This window comes from Crocuta crocuta, unplaced genomic scaffold (assembly GCF_008692635.1).
Source record: "Crocuta crocuta isolate KB4526 unplaced genomic scaffold, BGI_CrCroc_1.0 scaffold113, whole genome shotgun sequence".
Taxonomy (NCBI): Eukaryota; Metazoa; Chordata; class Mammalia; order Carnivora; family Hyaenidae; genus Crocuta; species Crocuta crocuta.
The window spans coordinates 9013292-9035003 of record NW_027530368.1 but is presented as its reverse complement, the minus strand read 5'-3'; the positions used below and the strand labels follow the sequence as shown (position 1 = coordinate 9035003).

Genomic DNA, 21712 nt, shown 5'->3' with positions numbered 1-21712 from the left:
AATGTTATGATATCTGACAATAAATCAAAATCTAAAGGGCAAAAGATACTGGGCTGAAGCTGCCTGTTTCCCTAAGGTCAATGCTGCCTGGTTTGGGTGGAAATCAGACTGAATGGGGAAGGGAGACCAGAAGACTCATGTTAAACCTGTAGCTGGCTCTCTCCTAGTGCCTGGGCATATTTTAGAAAAGGATTCTTCCCTCTCCTTGGGTCTCCCTGAAAGCTCTTTATTAAAGAATCACATGCATCTGTTTGCATGCCCTGGGTCTGGGAATGAGCCTTCTTCAATTGGAAGGTGAACCTCTTTGACCAAGGGAAGCTCAAGAAAGGAAGGAGAGAAAGAACCAAGAAGTCAGAGCAGCTGAGGACTTAAATTACCCATCCTGGGATGGAATCCTGGCTGTTGACCAAGGGCTTTTGGGGGCATTCAGGGTGGGTCAGAGTATGCATTTCAAAGTGAAACACGTGTTTTCAAGGCTATGTGCATCCCTTCAACTCCCCTTGGATTTTCCTGCTAAATCTTTGTTTTTCAAGGGGGCAAGGCAGAGCGAAAAGGCAGCAGCAGTGGGTGAACAGTGCCTACAGGAAAGCAAAGAGGTGCCCAGGGCTGTTCTTTCCAGGACACTGAGAACTCCTGAGGGGCACCTGGAATGTCCTCCTCAGTAGATCCAATGACTAGGAGAAGGTTGGCAACTGGCCATTTCCTTCTCCATCCTGGGGATGGAGACACTGGGGACGAAGCCCACCTTCAGTAAGGCAAACACATATAGTCACTTCATTGTTCCTGTGTCCCCAGGAACCACGAGCTGATAGAAGCCAACACACAGCGCAAGGAGCCAAGCCCACTCTGAGCGACCACGTCAGGAGGTTAGCAGGCTGACACGTTTTAAACGAGGCATAGTAAACCAAGCTAAGAAATGCTTAGGAAGCCAGACCATGTCACATCTGGAAATCATACAGCAACGTTAAACACAAACTGCATTAAGAACGGATTCCAGGCCAGGTTAGGTCCTAGGTGCTGGGCAAGCTGTTTAACTTCTAAGGGCCCCAGTTTCCTCATGTGTAAAATAAGGGGGGGAGGACAATCAGTGGTTTCCAAGGTCTGTCTGCGCTCTAACAATGGCATGCATAACCCTCCTCCCCTCCTCTTAAGAACATCCAAGGGGGTTGATGAAGACTGCTGCTTAGCTCGTTCGAGGGCAACAGGATTCCTTCGGATTCATTAAGCAGCTTTTCTGTCATCTGTAGGTGCTGCTGCTGTTTGCATTGTTAAAGGAGGCTACCTAGTAGTTATGACCACAAGTTGTATTAGTTTTACTGCAATCCACCACCAAACTAGATCTCAACAGCTGATGCAACCAATACCAATATCCATCTTCTTTCCATTGCAAGGCTTCTCATTTTTAATGTTTTACTCTTTATTTTGAGAGAGGGAGGGAGGGAGGGAGAAAGTGATCATGTATGGGAGGGGGAGAGTGAGATAATCCCAAGCAGGCTCCACTCTTACACTGCTGACATGGGACTCGATCTCATGAACCTTGAGATCATGGGAGCTGAGCCAAAATCAAGAGTCAGAAGCTTAACCAACTGAGCCACCCAGGCGCCCTTCATTTTGTTTTTTAAAAAGTATGTACACACACTAAGTATAAATATACACCATTCCTCTCTACCTTGGGCCTGGCAGCGAGACTGAGGACACACAACTCTGGGCACCTTCTGCTCCTCAGAAGGCAGCAAACTGGACAGTTAAGTGCCTCAAGAGGCGCTTGGCTTGGGTGGCTTGATGGGCAGCTGTTTCTAACTCTTCAGTGCAGTGCTCCTTTCTCCTTGGAACCTGCTAGACCTTTCTCTTTTGGTAAACAGGAAGTTGTCACCCATTTTGTCAATAGGTCTTTGGGAACAGGTAGCACTGGCTCACCTGTCCTAAGGGCCTGCGTCGGTTCCAGGTGTCCTCTTTCAAAAAGGCAAGCAAGCAGCCAGGCACGTGCTCTTTCCTGGCCCAGCTAGCAGGGGGTTTGGGTCTAAGAGGCAGCTGCAGAACAGGGGGAAGAGAGGACGTTAGCCTTAGGCTCTAAGACATTATGCTTTCTGGGAACCGAGGATAAAGTGGGCATGCTTTCACTGTAAAGCAAACAACAACAAAAAAAATCCCACTCATTGAAAAAAAAAAATCTTATGTTCCTAAATTTTAAAATGAGGTGAAGGGTGCTTGGGTGGCTCAGTCGGTTAAGCATCCGACTTCAGTTCCGGTCATGATCTTGCGATGCCCCAGTTCAAGCCCCACGTCGGGCTCTGTGCTGACAGCTCAGAGCCTGGAGCCTGCTTCAGATTCTGTGTCTCCTTTCTCTGTCCCTCCCCTGCTCTCACTCTGTCTCCCTCTCTCTCAAAAATAAACATTAAAAAAAATTTTTCATCTAACGATGAAATTTTCATACGGAAGGAAAGGACTCCGATACACCACAGCTTGGCTTACTGGAAGGGCTGAAGGGTTGGGAGGAGGAAGGCAGGCCTTCAGGTAGCCCTGAATATGTACTCTGGATCAACTAGTAAAATGAAAAGCACAGTATCCTACTATCCACAATTTACAAAGATGAAGTGAGATGCATGGAAACGAATACCAAAATGCCTTTGGGCTTCCTGAATTTGAGAGCATTTCAAAGCTTTTGTTTGTGCTTAGACATATTTACTGCTTTAATTTAGCCACTGTAGGTATTCCATGTTGAATAAAAAAATCCTCCCCTCACTATGTAATGTGAGCTTGATAATTATTGTCATTTAGAAGATAAGGCGGCTCCCGCCCATCTTCAGGGTGGCGCTGGGTCTCAGCCAGCAGCAGTTACAGGAGGCTGCTTCCTGGTGTCAACCACCAAGCGCAGGGCCGCCCCTCCCCCAAAACATTGTTGCTTCTCTGAATAAGCTGCCACAGATCAGTTTCACTACACTCTGTAGAAGCAGCTTACATTTTCAACCTATTTTCTCTTCTACTTAGCTTCTTCCCACCCCACTCTGCCTAGTCCCCAGATTCCAAAGGTAGAGACCATAGAAAACATAAAACATTTTTTTCTGAGAGAGAGACAGGGCGCAAGTCAGCGAGGAGCAGAGAGAGAAAGAATCCCACCAGAGGCAGAGAGAGAGGGAGAGAGGGCGAGAGTGGGAGATAAAGAGAAGTGGAGCTCGTGTTCACCAGATGCAGAGCTCGAACTCACAAACCGTGAGATCATGACCTGAGCCGAAGTCAGATGCTTAACCAATTGAGCCACCCAGGTGCCCTAGAAAACATTTTTGATCAATTGATCATCTAAAATGATACTGGGACTTTCAAGCAGGGACAAGGGTAACCTCAGACCTTCAATGAAGTAGGTTTTTTTTTTTCCCCCTTAATGCTTATTTGAGAGAGAGGCAGAGAGGGTGAGAGAATCCCAAGCAGGCTCCGTGCTGACAGTGGATTCCATGAACCATGAGATCATGACCTGAGCCGAAATCAAGAGTAGGACACTCAACTGACTGAGCAACCCAGGCGTCCCTCCACTGAAGTAGTTTTAAGCCAACGCACTAGTTGAACAGGCCATCATTTAGGAAGCTACTTTGCAATGAAAGGAATTTGATATATTTAATAAGTGAAGCTTATTGAATACATACTGCCTTTTCTTAAACTTCTCTGAAAGGCAGCAAGCAGATCTGAAGTTTGCATTCTGGGTGGGCAGAGGATGGCACAGAATAGAGGTTGCTTTACCACTCTGAGTCTTGGTGATTTTATCTGCAGAAGTGGAAGCGTGTCAATATTGTCCCTCACAGGGTGTTGTGAGGACCAAGTACAGTCACGTATGTGGAAGTGCAGGGCGTGGTGCGGGGGTAGCGCCACACTAGTGCCTTTCCTTCCCTCCCCTGGGTTGGCAAATAGAGGCTCAAAGGAAAGACATTCCCCTTGAGAAGACTGAGAGTCCAAAGGCTGGTGATCACAGTTCCATACCGAGTGTGGAAAGCATGCCTCCCTAGCCCCTAAACTCCGCATACCTGGCAGCCACATGCCACTTCTTAGAAAATCAGTACATGAGCCCCATTTATTACAAAATTGGTAGATTGGCCTTCCGTTTTAATGTTTGTTGGGATGGATTAGGTGGAAAAAACTTCAAAAAAAGGGAAATGTGCTGCAGGCTGTACTCTTCTGCTTTTGTAAATGAAACTTTGATAATTACAAAATTCAATGAACTCATTTTTTCCTAGTTAATCAGGAACAAAAATAAGTATATGGGGCGCCTGGGTGGCTCGGCCGGTTCAACGTCCGACTCTTGGTTTCAGCTCAGGCCATGATCCCAGTTCGTAAGACTGAGTCCTGCGTTGGGCTCTGTGCTGGCGGCATGGGGCCTACTCGGGGTTCTCTCTCTCTGCCCCTACGCATGTGTGTACACACTCTCTCTCACAGTAAACAAATAAACTTTAAAAAAAAAAAGGAATGAAAATAAGCACAACTTGTAAATGCTCCAAAGCCCATCCAGGACAAAACAAATTGCTTCTTAGTCCTCTGGTTTCAAACACTTGCTCTAGCCATACTCGCAGACAACACCTGGGGTGGGCGAGAGGCATCAGGGATGTCATTAGGGATGACTGCTCTCAACAGCCAGAAAGTAATAAAATGCAGCTTGTAGTAAACAGGATGTCCAGGGTTCAAGCATAGGGCACGAGGAAGGACCAAGTTCTTCCAGTCCAGGCAAAACATGGCTGGAAGCTGACGACGGTTTAAAAGACAGTACGTTTTTCCTCCGTGACGGAGGGCTGCCTGCCTAGGGTACGATGACATGCCAAATGTAATCTACATACCAGCCTTCTTCAGCTGGCTTCTAGGAGAGAATTCAGACCCACACAAAATGATGTGACTTAAATCTGCTCAGTTCTCCAAAGGACGCTACACAGCTTGATGCCATTCTAGGTGCACAGGAGAGTGGTGATCTCATTACACAGGATGGATGCCTTAAGGCACTAGGGCCTAATTAGGAGTCACTACTGAGAAGGGCCTCCCAGATCCAGAACCAATCCTTAGGTCATGGTAGTAAAAACCTCGAAGACAGGGAAAAAACAAAACCAAAACCTTATATAAGGCTAGGGGCACTGGGTGGCTCGGTTGGTTGAGCGTCTGACTCTTGGTTTTGGCTCAGGTCTTGATTTCACGGTTTGGGAGTTGGAGCCCCACATCGGGCTCTGCACTGACAGTGTGAAGCCTGCTTGGAAATTATTTCTCTCTCTCTCGGTTTCTCTCTCTCTCACATAAACATAAAAAAAGCCCCAACCTTATACACGGGTAGGCTTTCCTATGGTCAAGATTTGAGTTGCTATTTTGGGGACCCTGGGCTGCAGAAGTCACTCAGTAGGCTCCAAGTCTGTCACATGAATGGGCCACACAGGGCACTGCTCTTAAATTTCTCTCCCCTTTCCAATTTGGGTTCAACAGAACCCTAAAATATAATGCTTGTATTTGGTTGTTGTTTAAAAAACAGAACGCCTGGAATGTCACACATATAATTCTTCAGCAGAGGAAGAGAAAAATAGTGGTGAGCCAGAAAGGCTGGGGGTCTGCTCCTGGCGCCTCCGCTGTGAACTGGCCTTCGGCAAGTCACCCAGTGGACTCCGAGCTGCTTTCCCAGCCGAGGCTGTGAAAGGAGGCGAATCCTACTTCATTTGCCAGAAAGAAGCAGGCTGGCTCATCTGACAGGAACTCAAAATCCCTTCCAATGCCAAGACCTGTGATTCTACGGAGCTGGCATGTCTACAGCTAACCCCGTCTGCCCGCAAGCCAGACATGTGCAGCTGATTATCTGCATGGTGGACACACCGCTTCCCAGCACCAGGCAGAGCAAACAGCGGGAGGAAGAGACCCTGCAGCCCGCGGACCTCAGCCTCTGCTGTGTCTCTTTAAGGTATTTAAACCCCCTGTGGAGAGGACCCAGGATTGCTGTAACTAAGGTGTCTCTCCGATTCTGCCTTCTCCCTTGACCCCCTCGCCCCCATTCTGAGAAAACCCTCACATTCTTTAACAAAAATCAATGCACGTGTATCACTGAGTATCTCAACAGCAGTTCTGCCCCTCCCCATCTCAGCTCGTGCGTCAGGGAAACATACACTCCAATTCTTGTGGCTCCTTCTTGCACTTCTCTCCATTTTTTTTTTCAATGCCACATGGTTATACTACTATTTCCCGATGTGTAGATTTATATATTCTTTTAGGACTTCTTATTATTGAAGATGAAGACTTAGCTATTTTATACACCCCCAAGTATCTGTCTATAAAGCAAATATTTCCCTAATCCCCAAGTTCTAGAGCCAGAATCCAGCCCCTCAGCACAATGATGGCTGAGGCGGCAACAGTACTTGACCAGATTCTAGACAGGCCTGCTCTAGAAGTGTGTGTACATACACACTGCGGCTGCATTCTCCCAACATCATGTTGAAACTATCCTGGTCTATCTATGAAGATGCTAGTAACCATTAAAAAATGGTTTTAGAATTTGGCAGCAGTAAAGAAACTACCAGGTTTTAATGAGCCCAAACCTATGAAACAGGATTTTGGAATATATGCTCCCAACACCCTGGCCTCAGGGTCCTCAACTGTGGGGAGCCGGGAGAGAGTCCTAAGTTGGGGAGCAAACCAGCTCAGCTTATCCACTGGGAGCTGGACCGTTCCTATCTCACACTGTCAAGGGGCCTCCTCCACAAGATAAAAGCACATGTCTTCTCTGCAAGACAAAGACACAACAGAGGGAACAGACGTGAGGGTCTTTCCATTCTGTCCCTTCCAAGTCTCCCCAGCCCTGAAATGAAAGAAACCAAAAGCTGTCAGTCAGAGGCTCCAGTGTGCCAACTTTTTTTTTGTTTGTTTGTTTATTTTTGAGAGAAAGAAACAGAATGTGAGTAGGGAAAGGACACAGACAGAGGGAGACACAGAATCTGAAGCAGCTCCAGGCTCGGAGCTGTCAGCACAGAGCCCAACCCAGGGCTCGAACTCATGAACAGCGAGATCATTACCTGAGCCTAAATCAGCCGCTTAACCAACTGAGCCACCGAGGTGCCCCATGAGTGTGCCAACTCTTAGCAATGGCAAAAAACAAACAAAAAACCCCCTCCTGTTAAACAGAACGCTAACTTTGGTTGCTGTTGTTGTTGTTTATATTTTTTGCATTACTCATCCAACAAATTTGTACCAAATGGCTCAAGCCTCATGCCTGCAGATTCATTGCTGGGCGCTCCCTTGCCATGTAGGTATTTGTGTTCACCTGGGTCAGTCACTATAACTGAGGCCCCAGGAAGAGACTGTACTGCAAAGGGGAGAGAGTGCACAGAAGGACGAGAAGCTGCGTGAGCCGTCAAGAGCTCAGCTCCCATTTGTAGACGCAGCAGAAGACACAGCTAGAGAAACGGGACACGAAGCTACTGAGAATCCCGCAAGATCACTCAGTTTTACATGGCCCCCCAGGATAACAACAAAGCAGATGAATAAAAGTATGAAAGCCTATGATTGTTACACACTATACGTGAGGCTCAGACCACCCATTTATTGAGCACCTTGAGAGCAAAGCTTTACAGGGTTGCAGAGACTATAATGAAGAATGTCCTGCTTCTAATTAGAAAAAGATTCATTCATTCAGTAAAGAAAAAAAAAGTAAAAACAGAAAAAGGGCAGGCTTTCAAGTGACAAGACAGAAATCATCAACAGAGTGCTCTGGAATTTTAAAGGCGAGAAAACAATCATAATTGGCAGAGGGAGAAATACTAGGGCCCACGAATGAATAAACAATCCAAACTCAGAAAATCAGAACAGTGCTCATCAGGAGTCTCTGCTGGTGGCTGGGGCAGGAGGGATGTGGACACACAGCTAGCTGGCCGGGGGCAGCGGAATGGAATGGAGAGGCATGGGAAGACGGAGGGGCAGTGGTGTTGGCACGCGGTCACAGATGCGCGGGCAGGGTGTGCGATGGTGTGCGCGTGCATCCACTGGTGCACATGCCAAGCAGGACACTAATTTTGCTCTGAGGAATGAGAGCAGGTTTCACAATCCTGGGAGGTCAGGAGGAAGCTGGGTTGGGGGATGGCCATGAGAGCCGGGAAGTGTGAGCGGAGACAGCCCGTGCTTGGTGAGTGCCCAACAGCTCCAGGGGGAGTTAGGTGTCTCTTCCTCCACTTTATTCCCCATGTAGAACGTGCATCAAAATACCGTCCACAATGTCCTGTTTTCCTGCCAGCCCCAAGGAATCCCCTGAAACTGAGGGAAGCCCCTGGCTCTCGTGGCAAAAACAGAAGTTATACTTCTCGTTCCTCAAGTTCTAACCATACCCTTGCTGTCTCCCAGAAAGCCCTCATAATTCTGGTCCATCATAAGCTGTTATCAAGGTCTTATCACCATTGATTCATTCGTTCTTTCTTTCCTTTCTATCTTTGTCTTTCCTTCTGTCTTTATTTCTTGTTTTTCTGTCTGTCTTTCTGTCATTCTTTCTCTTCTCTTTCTTTTTTTTAAATGTTTATTTTTGAGAGAGACAGAGCGTGAGTGGGGGAGGGGCAGAGATAATGTGAGATCATGACCTGAGCCAAAGTCAGATGCTTAACCGAATGAGCCACCCAGGTGCCCCATCATTTATTTCTACTCTTTCTACACTAAATGAGTTCCAAGTTCTAAATATCTGTCCTACGAATAAAAGTTTTAGAACATGACAAGATACGGGAAGCTATGGACTACACAGGAGTCAATGCAGCTGTTCACGTCCTGGGCTCCAGGTTTCGGACACCTCACTTACCATCTGAGGACAGAAAGTCTAGTGACAAAAGGGAAACGTGGCGCATAAGCCCCCGCTGAGCCTTCCCTGTCCTTACATGGGATAAGTTCCTAACAGGCAATGGCCTAATGGAGGGGCTGGCTTTGGGGAAGGGAGGTGCTACTGTTACAGGCCCTGGCTGGTAAACAAATGGGATGAAGGCAACTGTGGGTTAGGGCCTATGCGGAATGCAGTTACGTGTAGCTCCTGCTCCACCGAGTTCCGCTGAGTGTGTGCAAACACCAGGGCTGTTTCTACACTTCCCTGCAGGCATTCTGCGCTACCCCCGAGCAGCAGGTTGAGTCCTTGTGGATTAAAGGGCAAAACCAGGAGGGATGCTGGCTTCCATCACCCCTGTCTCTCTTGCCCTCTCACGATTCTATAAATCACTTCTGGCAGGTAGCTGGGAAGCAGCTGCGAATGACAGTTTTGCTCTGGAGCACAGGAAGCCACCTTTTAACCCGCCTGCTGTTGTTTGTCTCTCGAAAAACGTGACAAAGGAACAGATGTAAGCAAATGCCAACTGTTGAGAGGATCTGCTCGGAGCACTATAGGAAGCCTGTTCCGAGCCACAATCACACCAGCCGCTCAATAGAAGACAAGGGAGCTCATTTCCTGACACCCCTACGCGCTCTCTGTTCACGTCCGGTTGGGACCCACAGTGCCCAGGCAGCCCGCCGCGCACATCCCTGCTTCCACCTTCACCCTGTGCTTCCCAGCTCTGAACCCCCTTCCCGAGCTGGTTCAAATGCCACCAAGGAACAAGTCAGCCTCACCTCCTAGTGTAGTCTTCTCTGATCCCCAGACACCACCCACCCCGTAACGTACCCTGGACTAGAGGACTATACGGTACGTGCCATCCCCCAGGCCTTCCGTGGATCAATCTCATCTCTCTCCAAACCACCCTGTTATCTCCATGAGGGCTCGAGGCACGGTTTCTACACCTCTCTATTCCCAAAGCAGCGTTCTTCAAATCACTGGTTCCATGATGAGTGCACTGGGAAACACATGTAAAGGGATGCGGCCAGTATTTAAAAATATGAAATAAAAATAGCTTATGAAAGACACTCTTGGGATAAGGGAGGAACTAGTGGGAAACTATTAGATGGTATTAGGGAATTCCTATTAATTTTCCTAGGTATAATAATGGTGTCGTGCTTGTGGAAGAGAATGCCTTGTTTTTAGGAGATGCATGCTAGAGTACTAAAAGAATTAAAACATCGAGGTGACTTACTTTCAACTGCATCAGCAAAAAACAAACACGTGTGTGCGTGCATGTGTTCAGTATATATAGGTACAGATAAAGCAAACAGGGCAAAACATTTCAAATGCTGAATGTAGATGTTCACTGTGATATTCTTTAAATCTTCCTGTGTGCTTTAGAAGTTTCACAATAAAAAATAGAAGAAAATGAAACAGAAGAGAAAAAATCAGAATGCAGAACATGAAATATGATCTGGTTTCAGGTGTGTGTGTCCTAGGTTACAATGTAAATGTATTTCCTGCGTACTGGGCGTACTGGGCGTCAGGGCCAAGAGTTTGAAAATGTTGCCCCACAGCTTCCTCCTTGCACCAAGCACACAGCAGGTGTGTGATGAGCTATTTGTTAATTAACTTTTAGAAGCACAGGAATTCAATGAAGATGCAAGCTGAGAAATCATTTTGTTTCCAGTAATATCTCATTAACTCACACTGTGTCAAAATAGCCAAGCCCTTTCCTGCCCTTAGCATACTTGCGCCCGACTTCAATTCAGCCTCCAGGCCTTTCTTATCAGATGTTTAATTACTCACCAGAAAAGCTACTCTGGCTTTTCCCCTGATGCCAGGGAAGGGGTTGTGTTAACAGAGGACTCGGAGTAGGGTGACCAGTTGTCCTGGTTTGTGTGGGACTGAGGTGTTTTGCAGACTAGGGACTCCTGGCACTAGAAGTAGTGCAGTCCCAGGCAAGCCAGATCGCTGGTCACCCTAAATCTGGGGAATACTGTGAGAGAACCTTGGGCGGGTCGGGGACAGGTGCCACAGTTGTGTCACGTGGGTGATGGTACCCCCACAACATGGGCAAACCTAGCACAGCAGAAACTGACCCAACAATAATAGCAAATGCCAAATTGCAGTGTCTCTCACACCCTTAAACAGAAGCTCTCTGATTATTCACCAACTCATCCGGAGAGCAGAGGACAAAGGTAACTTACTGTAAAAACGTCATCATCGCCAAGCTCAGCTTCATTATGGATGGTGGAAGATGATGTGGTGGAGCCTAAAAAGACAAAGGCGAAAAAGGTGATAAAAGGCGATTCCACAGAGGGCAAGTCAAAGCAAACCATTTAAAAAACGTATTTTAGGAGAGGGGAGGGGGGCGTGATGGGCATGGAGGAGGGCACTTGTTGGGATGAGCACTGGGTGTTATATGGAAACCAACCTGACAATAAACTGAAAGAAAGAAAAAAAACCACATTTTCAGAAAACCACATTCCATTCCTTTCAAATGTGAATCATCAGCAGAAATACATAACCTGGGAATGAGAGGTTTTTAACGTACTCATCATTAATGGACTCCAGCTAGGCCGTTCCCTAAATCGACCCTGCCGACTGCTGTTCCCAGTCCCTCGAACTTCTGCACGGGCCGCTAGCGAACACACGCCCGGAGGGGCACCTGGCTGGAGAGGAGAGCCAGCCCACTGCGCCGACACACGTGCCGAAGACCCACCTCGGCCAGTGTTCCCCCACACCCCTCTGCCGTAGTAGGGAAAGCACCAGATGAAGGGCTCCCAGGGGACACCGGCAACAATCTCAGGGTCAGTTTCTGGTCTTTTCATCCGCCAATAAGAGGGTTTGACTGAACAGCTTGTTTGGTCACCTCCTGTTCTGAAATTCAGACACTGGACTCAAACACCCAGGCGGCAGGAGCTGCCTTCTAGGCGGATACGCATGCAAGGAGGTTTTCTCTTGCAATACTGGGGCATCTGGGAGGTTTTGTTTCTGCAGGCCAAAATTGGGGCTCCTGTCAGAAAACCCAGTTTATTCCATTATGGAATTTTGGTCATTTAGGGTTCGATTTATTATTTACTTGTTCATCCCTTTCTTCATTCTGGTACACAAACCTGTGCGCCTTATTCCTTTCCCCCTAACAGTACCCAATAATTGTGGACCAACTTAAAGGATATGGTTAATGGCCAAAAGGAAAAACATTTATCTCTGCCTAAGTGATAGATATACAAAAAGGCAAATTTCCTCTCCATCTCCTTTTCTTGGTTAGGTCTTTAAAAATGTGCATTTAGAAAATATTTTGCTATTACATAAAGCTGAAATTAAAAAAAAAACTGCACAGAAAGGAATGAGAACTATTTAAATTACTATCGGGGGATTGCAGGAGGAAAAAATAAGTCCTCTGCACAATTACTACTGATCTTTCAGGATTCTTCTCTACTAGCTGCATTATTCCAGTTCATCAACAACTGAGGAAAGTTTGACAGAAACAACTAGATGGAGTATATACAGAGAAAAATATTACAGGAGAATAAAATTTTGTGTGAAGCTTCGCCAAGTGGACATACTGTACAATTCTATCAATAATAAGGGAGCTATTTTCTCTCTCAACATTTATAAGCCATGTTTAATAACTTTTAAAATATTTGCCACCTTATGTCAGACCTAGAATGTGAACATTGGTTTTTCATTACCTTTTTGGCCATCACACGGTTGTAGTGAACAGATTCATGTTCTTACTACTAATGTTAAGCAAGTTTCCTTTTTAAGATTTGCTTTTCACTCTTCCCCCCAATCCACAAAGAGGAAGAGGACTTCAGAACACTCTAATTCTTAAACAAATGAAGTATACATTCTTTTGTAACTTAGTCTCCCCTCATTCTGGATTTGGCTTTCACATGCCTCACTTTTGCTTTTGCGGGGTTCTGGCAACTTTAACTCTCTGAATGGATAACTGAATGTGTTGAAGTAAAGAATATGTGTCTGCATCTGGGGACTCTAGAAAAGCCCTTGAGAACTGATTGCCCAAGGGACTTCCAGGCCACATTCAGATGTGACGCAGCACTACCCACTCGCCCATAGACTAAGCCCAAAACCGAACCAGGGCTCCAGGACTTACAGATCCCCTTCCTTTTCAGGGCAGCCATACACCCTGGGCTCTGATATAGGAAGGTGGTCGGTAGGCCTGGCACCTTCAGAGCCAAGACAGACCAGACCAAAGCCATTTCAATAGTCAGAGAAAGGGGAAATCTTTCAAGGAGTCATTGATGTGGAAGTCCAGAATTTGTCTTTCCAGAGCAGAGTCTAACAACCAGCTGGGATCACTCCTTAGTCTGAAACCCATCGGCTTTCCCCTGGCACTGGCACTTTGTAATTGTTCTTGTGGATGTTCCTCAAGTTTTGGCATCTACTGACCTGCCCACCCCAGGCCTCCCTCAAATAAACCACAAATTTATGATGGCAGACAACTGGAATAAAAAAGACCTTGAACATTCCCACTGTACCCCTAAGAACGCAGTGACAAAATTCAGTACCTTCTATAAGGTCTTCGATTGCTTTCCTCACTCCCCTGTCAAAGGCTCGAGCATCAGCCGGGCTTTGAAAAGTAAGTCCAAACTTCCTATTGTCGACCTTCCAATGATGAAAGGTTGGGTTGGCTTTGGTGTAGACCAAGTCCTTTCTTACATAGCATTCCAATACCACCTGAAGGATTGAAACGCATAGGCTGGTTACTTGTGAAATAGCCGTGATGGTGTCCAGTTACAAAAACCCTACTAGGAACCATCTGTCATTGCTGGCAACTGATGAAAACCCTCCATCCCTACCTTCTCATATCTGTCTCTCCATCTCCAAAGAAGCCTTTGCTTGCCTTGTGGACCACCCATTCTTCGTTGACCCTGCCCTGCTCACCTTTGGTGACCCTCACTGTACTTCTTAACCACCCTGGTTCTCAGTCATTTTAATTCCTCCTGCCCCCAACTGGAGGGCACTAAGGGGAAGCCCAGGTCTCGGGGCTTTGCTCTGTTTCAAGTTTACTGCCTCTATGTTAGGACCTTTGTATTAATGGTTCTCAGTCTTCCCTCCTCAGTCCTGATGGGTGTTTCCTAGTGACCTCACATGCAACATGTTGAAAAAATTAACTAATCTGTTCTGAAATTTTTGCCCCTCGTTTCCTCTCCCAACTTCCCGTAAGTGGCAATGCCAACCCCTCTCTGTTCATGCTCTCTATCTCAAAATCTCCATGGTTGTCTTTTATCTCTTCTGCTTTCTCTAGCGCCTGTATTATTAACCACAGGGTCCACTTCAGTTTTCCTTGAACATCTTTTAGATCAACCTCATTTCGGTTGCTCCCAACCTGATCTATCAAAACGTTATCTGGATTATTAGAACAGCCTCTAAGTTTCTACTGATCTAGTCCCAGAAATGCCTTTTACTAAGCTGTAACTTGGAGTAGACTGTTTTATGCGTTCTTCCTGTATTAGTACTTGATTTCACAGTATTGTCTAAGTTTGACGAGCCTTGGGTGCCTAACCAGACTGTAAAAAGATCAAGAGGTATTACAAAATAACTCCATGACCAGCACAGTGCTGGTTTGATAGACACCAGAGTTTAATATTACACAATGTAAGAAGCATTGCCACCACATGAATGTAAACTTTATTCATAAAAAAAAAAAAACCCTCCCAAATAGTGACAATATTTATTCCCGTGGCTTCATTACGTGCACCAAAATGATTTTGCTAAATTTTAATAGCTTTGATTTTGTTCTGGCAAAGCTCCACATTTAACAAAATAAGATCTTATTACTTTTAGACTAAGGGAAGGGAAAGAGTAAAGCTTTCTGAAATTAGAGTAAGTTCAAATTAGAGAAGAACTTCGAATGAGTACAAATTTCAAGAATATACATCTAAGCAAACAGAAACTAAGTGCTGCCAATAAATGTTCTCTGACTTAATAAATAGGTAATAGTCAAACTGGTATATATCAAATAGCAGTCGCCAGCAGTTCACTTTATTACGTTGTATTGAAAGAAGACAACAGTCTCCTCACACAGTTCTATTTATGATTAAATTGCTTATTATGGCCATTTTTCTCTAAGAATAGTGCAATGATTAAATGTCAGCCCAGCCCCATTCCAAATTGGGGAAATCCAAATAACCAAGGCTTTAACCAACAAATGTTATCTATTTTAGAATTTAATAGTCTCAATTCAGAGTCTCAAAATAAACTTTTTGTAAAAACAAAGACTTCTAGTTTCTCCATATTTTTTAAAAAAAAATAAACTCTACCCCAAACGTGGGGCTCAAACTCACGACCCCAAGATGGTGACCCTGAGATGGTAACCCTGAGTATCTTGCTCTACTGACTGAGCCAGCCAGGCACCCCTCTCCATAGTTTTAGGGTGAAAATAATTAGCTTCTGGTTCACGTTTTCCAAGTTTAAGGTTACTCCCATGGTAAATTTTCTTAAAGAAGTTATAAAATTCTTAAGAAAAGTCAAGTTTAGCCACCTAAAATAAGTGAGGGGAAGGGGATCAGATACCATCTCTTTATGTCCTGTTAAGCAAAATAATATAATTACATATCTAAGTTTAATGATAGCTGTTTTAATCTTCACAGGTATAAACCCCTACTGAGGCTGGCATTAAAACTTAAAAAGAAACTTGTTTTAATGTCTGTTTATTTTGGAGACAGAGAGAGGCAGATCATGAGCAGGGGAGGGGCAGAGAGAGGGAGACACAGGATTGGAAAATGGCTCCAGGCTGTGAGCACAGAGGCCGATGTGGGGCTTGAACTCACAAACCATGAAGTCATGACCTGAGCCGAAGTCAGACGCTTAACCAACTGAGCCACTCAGACACCTCAGCATTAACTTAAAACTTAAGAAGGGCTTTAAAAATATGTATTTTTTTAATGAGATGCACAGGGAGAAAAAAAGTAATTATATATTCTCGTTGGAAGCTTAAAAAAAATAGATCCAAGAATTATATATTGTCGAAGACTGAAGTACTCTACACAAATACATGAAGGCTCCATTCTTGCCTCTCCTTCCCCAGCCTCAACGCCTCTCCGCTTCTCTAGAGTCAGCTACTATCAGTATGGTGGACACAACGCCACGCTCCTTTCCGTGCCTTCTTTATATACGCACACAAGTTTGTGTTTTTAAACATGGCCATACCTACAAAAGGCCCCCCAACTTGCTGTTTCCTAGACGACAGGTCTTAGAGACAGATGGAGAAGAATTACAAGTTCTGTTTAATGGCTCAGTGTGGATACGCTGGAGTTGCTCAATCATTCCCGTACTTACTAACGCATGCAGGTTATCGCTCATCAGCCACTTCTAGAGACAGTGCTGCTATGAACCCTCCACACATGTTCTCAAATTCTGTTCTGCGAGCGCTGGGAAGCCCTCCCTCTCTACCCACTTCAGGGGCTCCAGGATGGCAGAACTATTTTCAGAGAGTAGGACATTTTGCCTTTTCATGGGGTTGCTGTTTCTACTGAGGCCGCAAAAGGGACGGGGGGTAAAACTGCTGGGCTGTGGCATGCGTCGAGGAGGTGCGGTGACACCAGACTGTACCCTAGTCACCTGCGTCATCACCGCCACACAAAGTGAAAAATGCCAGTGCTGTGTAGAATGGCCCTTGATGAAGCAGTTAAAGATCATTAAATCTTGACCGTTGAGTGCACAGCTTTATCCTGTGTGGTGAAATGGAAGTGTAGCCCACTGGATTCTCCTATCCACTTCTGCGTTCAATCTGCCATAATATGCTGCTTGGGCTGAGGCAGACGAAGAAAACTGTGGCTTTGCACAAATGCATAGATGGAAAGGGAAGGGCATTTCGAACAGCCTTTTCACTTCTGCCGCATACAGAAGAATGACGCCTGTCTCTAAGAAAAGTACTTGTGTGACGGTTTCAGTTGTGAGTTGAATTTAACTGCCTTTTTCGTGGATCACCAGGTTTACTTGAAAGAGCAAGTGACAGATGAACGATGGTTATTCAGACCCGGTATTCGGCACACACTTTCTTGAAAATGAACACAGTGAGCCTGTCACTTCAAAGAAAACAACTGGAGGTGTTTGTTGCCAATAATAAAATCTGAACTTTCAAGTGAAATTAGGATTTTGGACAGCTTCCCAATACTTAATGACTTTTCTAATGATGTTGAGAAATGGGACTTTTTCATTATTAGAATTAGACGTTATCAACATTTGGAAGACCTGAATTCAGTAAACCATTATTTTTCAAGTGACATAATGTTAAAAAAAAAAAAAAATCAGGAATGAGCAAAAGATCCACCATTCAAAGTGAAAGAAAACTAGTAGTTTTTTAAGGTAGCACAGTATGAAAAGTTCATTAATGTGGCTTCAGATTCCATATGTTAGAAACTATTACAGGCCTAATTTTGGTGTTGTATCCAATAAGTACATCTACAATTACCTGAAAAGGTTTTCCCCCTTTTCCAACTACTCATCTGTGTGAAGCTGGATATTCTTTATACACTTCATCCAAAAACCATACTGCAGCAGCTTGAAGGCAGGACTAGATATTAGAATCCAGCTATTTTCTCTGAAGCTAGATATTTAAAGAGATTGCAAAAATATAAAACAATGCTACTCTTCTCTCCATTATTATTCTGGAAAATAGTTCTAGAAGATTTGTCAAAAATATTTTTTTTTTCATTTCAGTGTTAATTTCTAATATGGTAAAAATAAGTAGCGGTAACTCATAAAACAAAAGCTTTTGGGGGTCCTCAAGAAATTTTTAGAGTGTAAAGGGATCCTGAGACTAAAAATGTTTGAAAACCATTGCTTTCCTTAAATCACTGTGTAGAAGTCTACTCTTACAGGATAGGGTTTAAATACGATACTGCCAGGTTAAAAAGTATGTATATTTAAAATGAATATCCTGCCAAACTGCTATTAAAGAGCTCTACCAGGTGGAACTCCTACCAAATGTGTGTACGCAGACCTGCACATGTCCAATGAATAGAACGACCAATCTTTCAAATTATGTGATTCATCTTTACAATCTGTTTTCCCATGGGATTTAAGGAGTAAACTTCTCTAATTCACTTAAAATGATTTGACTTAGGGGCGCCTGGGTGGCTCATTCAGCTAAACGTCTGACTTCAGCTCAGGTCATGATCTCACAGTTTGTGGGTTCGAGCCCCACGTTGGGCTCTGTGCTGACGGCTAGCTCAGAGCCTGGAGCCTGCTTTGGATTCTGTATCTCCCTCGCTCTCTGACCCTCCTCTGCTCACGCTGTCTCTCTCTCAGAAATTTTTTTAAAAAATTAAAAAAATAAAATAAAATGATTTGATTTAGAGGGGTGCCCGGGTGGCTCAGTTAAGCATCTGACTTCTGCTTAGGTCATGACCTCATGGTTCACAGGTTCAAGCCTCACGTCGGGCTCTGTGCTGACAGCTCAGAGCCTGAAGCCTGCTTTGGATTCTGTGTCCTCTCTCTGCCCCTCCCCCACTTGCACTCAGTCTCTCAATAAATAAACTTAAAAAAAAAAGATTCAACTCAGAAATTTTAAATTTACACATAATTTCTCAAGAAAATTTGACTGTCTCCAACTTAAATTATCCAAATAACGACTTCTTAATGGATGTCTCTGGAACATATATTTTTCCTATAGAAACAATGGAAATTCTGTTCACAGGCTTCAACACAGAATTCAAATAATAACAAAAAACAACTTGCTAAATGCTAGAACTGAACTACATTGGAAAAATTAGTGATTTTTTAGAAAACACTGTTTCTACCAGAAAAAGCATTTCTTGTCCTAACTAGTTAGAATACTAGGAACTCTGGTACTATCCATCCACCATGTTTCAAAAATGATCTCCACCCTCCCCTACTATTCCACCATTTAGATAGAGGGTCCTTCAACAGCCTATCCTATTTGCAAGCTCCCATGTGGGTTCATACCCTCCAGGGGGCGGGAGTGCTGTATTATGGAAGTTTGGAGTCCCTGTATCTCCAAAGGGTATGTGTGCGGGACAGGGCAGGGGGAGTCAGGGTTAAGTAGCACTGCGTAGAAGAGTCCAGAATTTCCCAGAGTGTGAGGGACGGAAAGATGGAAAAGCACAACTGCATATATGAGTGTGTGACGTCAGTACTAGTGCATATAAAAGTCTTTTAAGTATAGAGTCACAGAATATAAAGGGGACAGAAAGAGAAACAGGGACAGAGAAACATGATGGGGGTGGGAGGTGGGAAGGGGAATGGGCCAAGGCACACAATCCTTGTGCAATAGCAACAAACTACAGAAGCTGGTCCACAACCACGACTACCCTATTACTATGCAGAATTAGTATGAAGGGACCAGGTTCTGGCTTCACAATGCAATAGTTGCCCATTTTGGTTCTGCTAATGACCACATGCCCTGGACCAAGGAAATGGATCACTTCTTGGAGCACTGAGTCTCCCCACTGCCAAGTAAATATAAGACTATCTTCCTCCTTAAGAATGTTACAGGAATTTAACAGAGGGCCTTGCCTTGACCAAAATGGTGAAAGTTTACAATTATTATGTAAGTCAATGGTAAGATACAAGTTTATAAATAGATTTCTAAAATGAAGGGGCTGCATGAGACAATCTAAAGGCCATTTTAAGTTGACATATTCTAGGACAAACCATGAAAATACCAAGAAAAAATAGATCTAAAAAGATTTAACTACTCAGGCAAGATAATTTGCTAACACAAAAGTAATAATAAAAAGAAAAAAAGTGGAAAAAAAAAACCTTGTCAACATTTTTGTTAGAAAACACCAACTAAATAAAAAGGCAAGCAACGAATTATTAAAGTATTTGCAGTAAATATGGCAGATGAAGATTAATAGCTTTCTTACATAAGAGGGCATATGTATCAAGGAGAAAAATAAGGCCCCAACAGATAAACGAATGACATTAATAGATAATTCAGTTACAACTGTTAAACAACTATTTAACGAGCAGAAAAACATTGATACCATTGGTAATTAATAACATGATACTACTGTTACTCTGTCAAATTGGTAAAGACTGAAAATATATGACCCTCGGGCACCTAGGGGGCTCAGTCAGTTGAGTGTCCAACTCTTGATTTTTGGCTCAGGACATGATCCCAGGGTCACGGGATTTACTACCCACCCCAACCTCATTGGGCTGATTCTCTTTCTCTTTTCGTGCTCTCAACTCTCTCAAATAGAAATAAAAAAATATTTAAAATATATGACACTTAAGGTGTTACAGGAAATTCTCATATATGCTGGTAGCAGTTCTTTGTAGAAGTATCAAAAGTCATAAAAATTTGACCCCCTAAATTATTCCAAGAAAAGGGTAAAGGTGGAAAATGAAGGTAGGTAATGCCGCACGGGAGAGGGACAGGAGGAAAGAACCTTAATATTTGTAATAATCCTAAGGAGATCAACAAATAAACAGTATTATATCAGCTTTATACAGCAATGAGGAAAATTCCTTAGAGACTGTTCCAGCAAAGCAAATGAGACACCAAATTGTTGACAAGCTCTGATCAGAGCTATGGAAAAATGGAAATATGCACTACACTAAAGGGCTAAATAGGTGGTTGTGCACCTTGGGTTGGCTCGGTTTTAGGGTTGGAGTGATGGAGTACCAAATGCTAGTTACAGGCCCTCAAGATGGGTCACCAAGAACAAGGAGTCTATCTAAAAATCTTAGTTTTTTCAGTTATAAGTATACAGGCTATTGTGAGAACACAGTGATGTAACCTAACCAAAGGACAAGCATTGCCTTTAGCACATGGTCAGTGTTAGCTAAATGGGTTTATTTGACTTTTCCTGGTAGTGTGGCTACACTGTAAATAAGAATGCTTTAGTTATTTGACTAATATGTAGGGAATTTTCTGAATGGACACACTTCTTAAAATGAGCTATGTTCTCCCTTTAAACTTTCATTCATTTCATTTTTGGAAATGAATCAAGTGTGAAAATAGCATTTCTGTTAATCTATATATAACACAAATTGTACTGTCTTATCTATTTGGTAACTTTTTTTAAACAGTAAGAAGTGGTTGCAAAAGAAGATTAAATTTGTACATTTAACATATAAAACTCAACAGACACGCTCGCTGTTAAGGGTCTCAAATGTCACAGTGACATTTCCTGTGGTGTCTTTATATTTTTTTTGTTGAGATCTAATAAGATCCTGCACATTTTCAAGCAAAAGTTGGCTTCTGAGTATACCTCCATGATCAAATACAGATGGGGCAACATTCTTTCAGGTTCAAGGCCACCAATTAAAAATATCAATTTTTCTTCATATCATGGATTCCTTCATAACTTAGAACTGGACATCCAAGTTCCTTCATGAAACTATATGTTATGAACTACCAATGCTCCAGTCACGTGAGAGAATGATGATTACTCTCCAAAGTATGTATTTAATAAGCATGTAGAATTATTATAGTCGTGTGATACCACCACTTTTTCCAAACATGTTTTATTCATTATATAGGAAATAAAAGCAACGGTATCTTTTAGATCAACAGTATTTACAAGTAAACAAATGTCAGGTGACATTCTGCCTTTGCATTTGACCTTTAACCATCAAACCTTGATGGCATGCTCCATGAATAAACCCGACATTTTTAAAAACCCAGACTCCACAGCTCACCAGAATGTAATTCAGGACAAAGAACACACTTTTGTTTTCAATATCTTGTTATAGTGACAGAAGACAGCTGAATTAATCAAAGACGCAAATAAGACGGCCAAATATACTAAGCATCTGTGTTATCTGGTGTGGTAAAAAGGGACTTCGCTGCAAAGCCAGGGTTACGTTTGGTATTTGGCATCAGCTCCAGAGTTGTAAGTTCTGANGGGGGGGGGGGGCAGTTTGCGAAGACAAACAAACCTATGAGAAGAGGGCCATGATTAACAGAAAGCAATCAGTCGTTGC

At 43.8% G+C, this 21712-nt stretch overlaps 1 protein-coding gene across 1 annotated transcript in view; it reads right to left on the bottom strand.

Annotated features, from left to right (window-relative positions):
• The window catches only part of SPRED2 (sprouty related EVH1 domain containing 2), a 111146-nt gene that overhangs the window by 9725 nt on the left and 79709 nt on the right, over positions 1–21712 (bottom strand). Inside the window, exons 3-4 of the mRNA XM_077766408.1 lie at positions 13318–13486; positions 10990–11054 (exon numbers count right to left, since the gene is read on the bottom strand). Coding sequence (XP_077622534.1) covers positions 10990–11054; positions 13318–13486 — 234 coding nt within the window. The remainder of the gene's footprint in view (positions 1–10989; positions 11055–13317; positions 13487–21712) is intronic.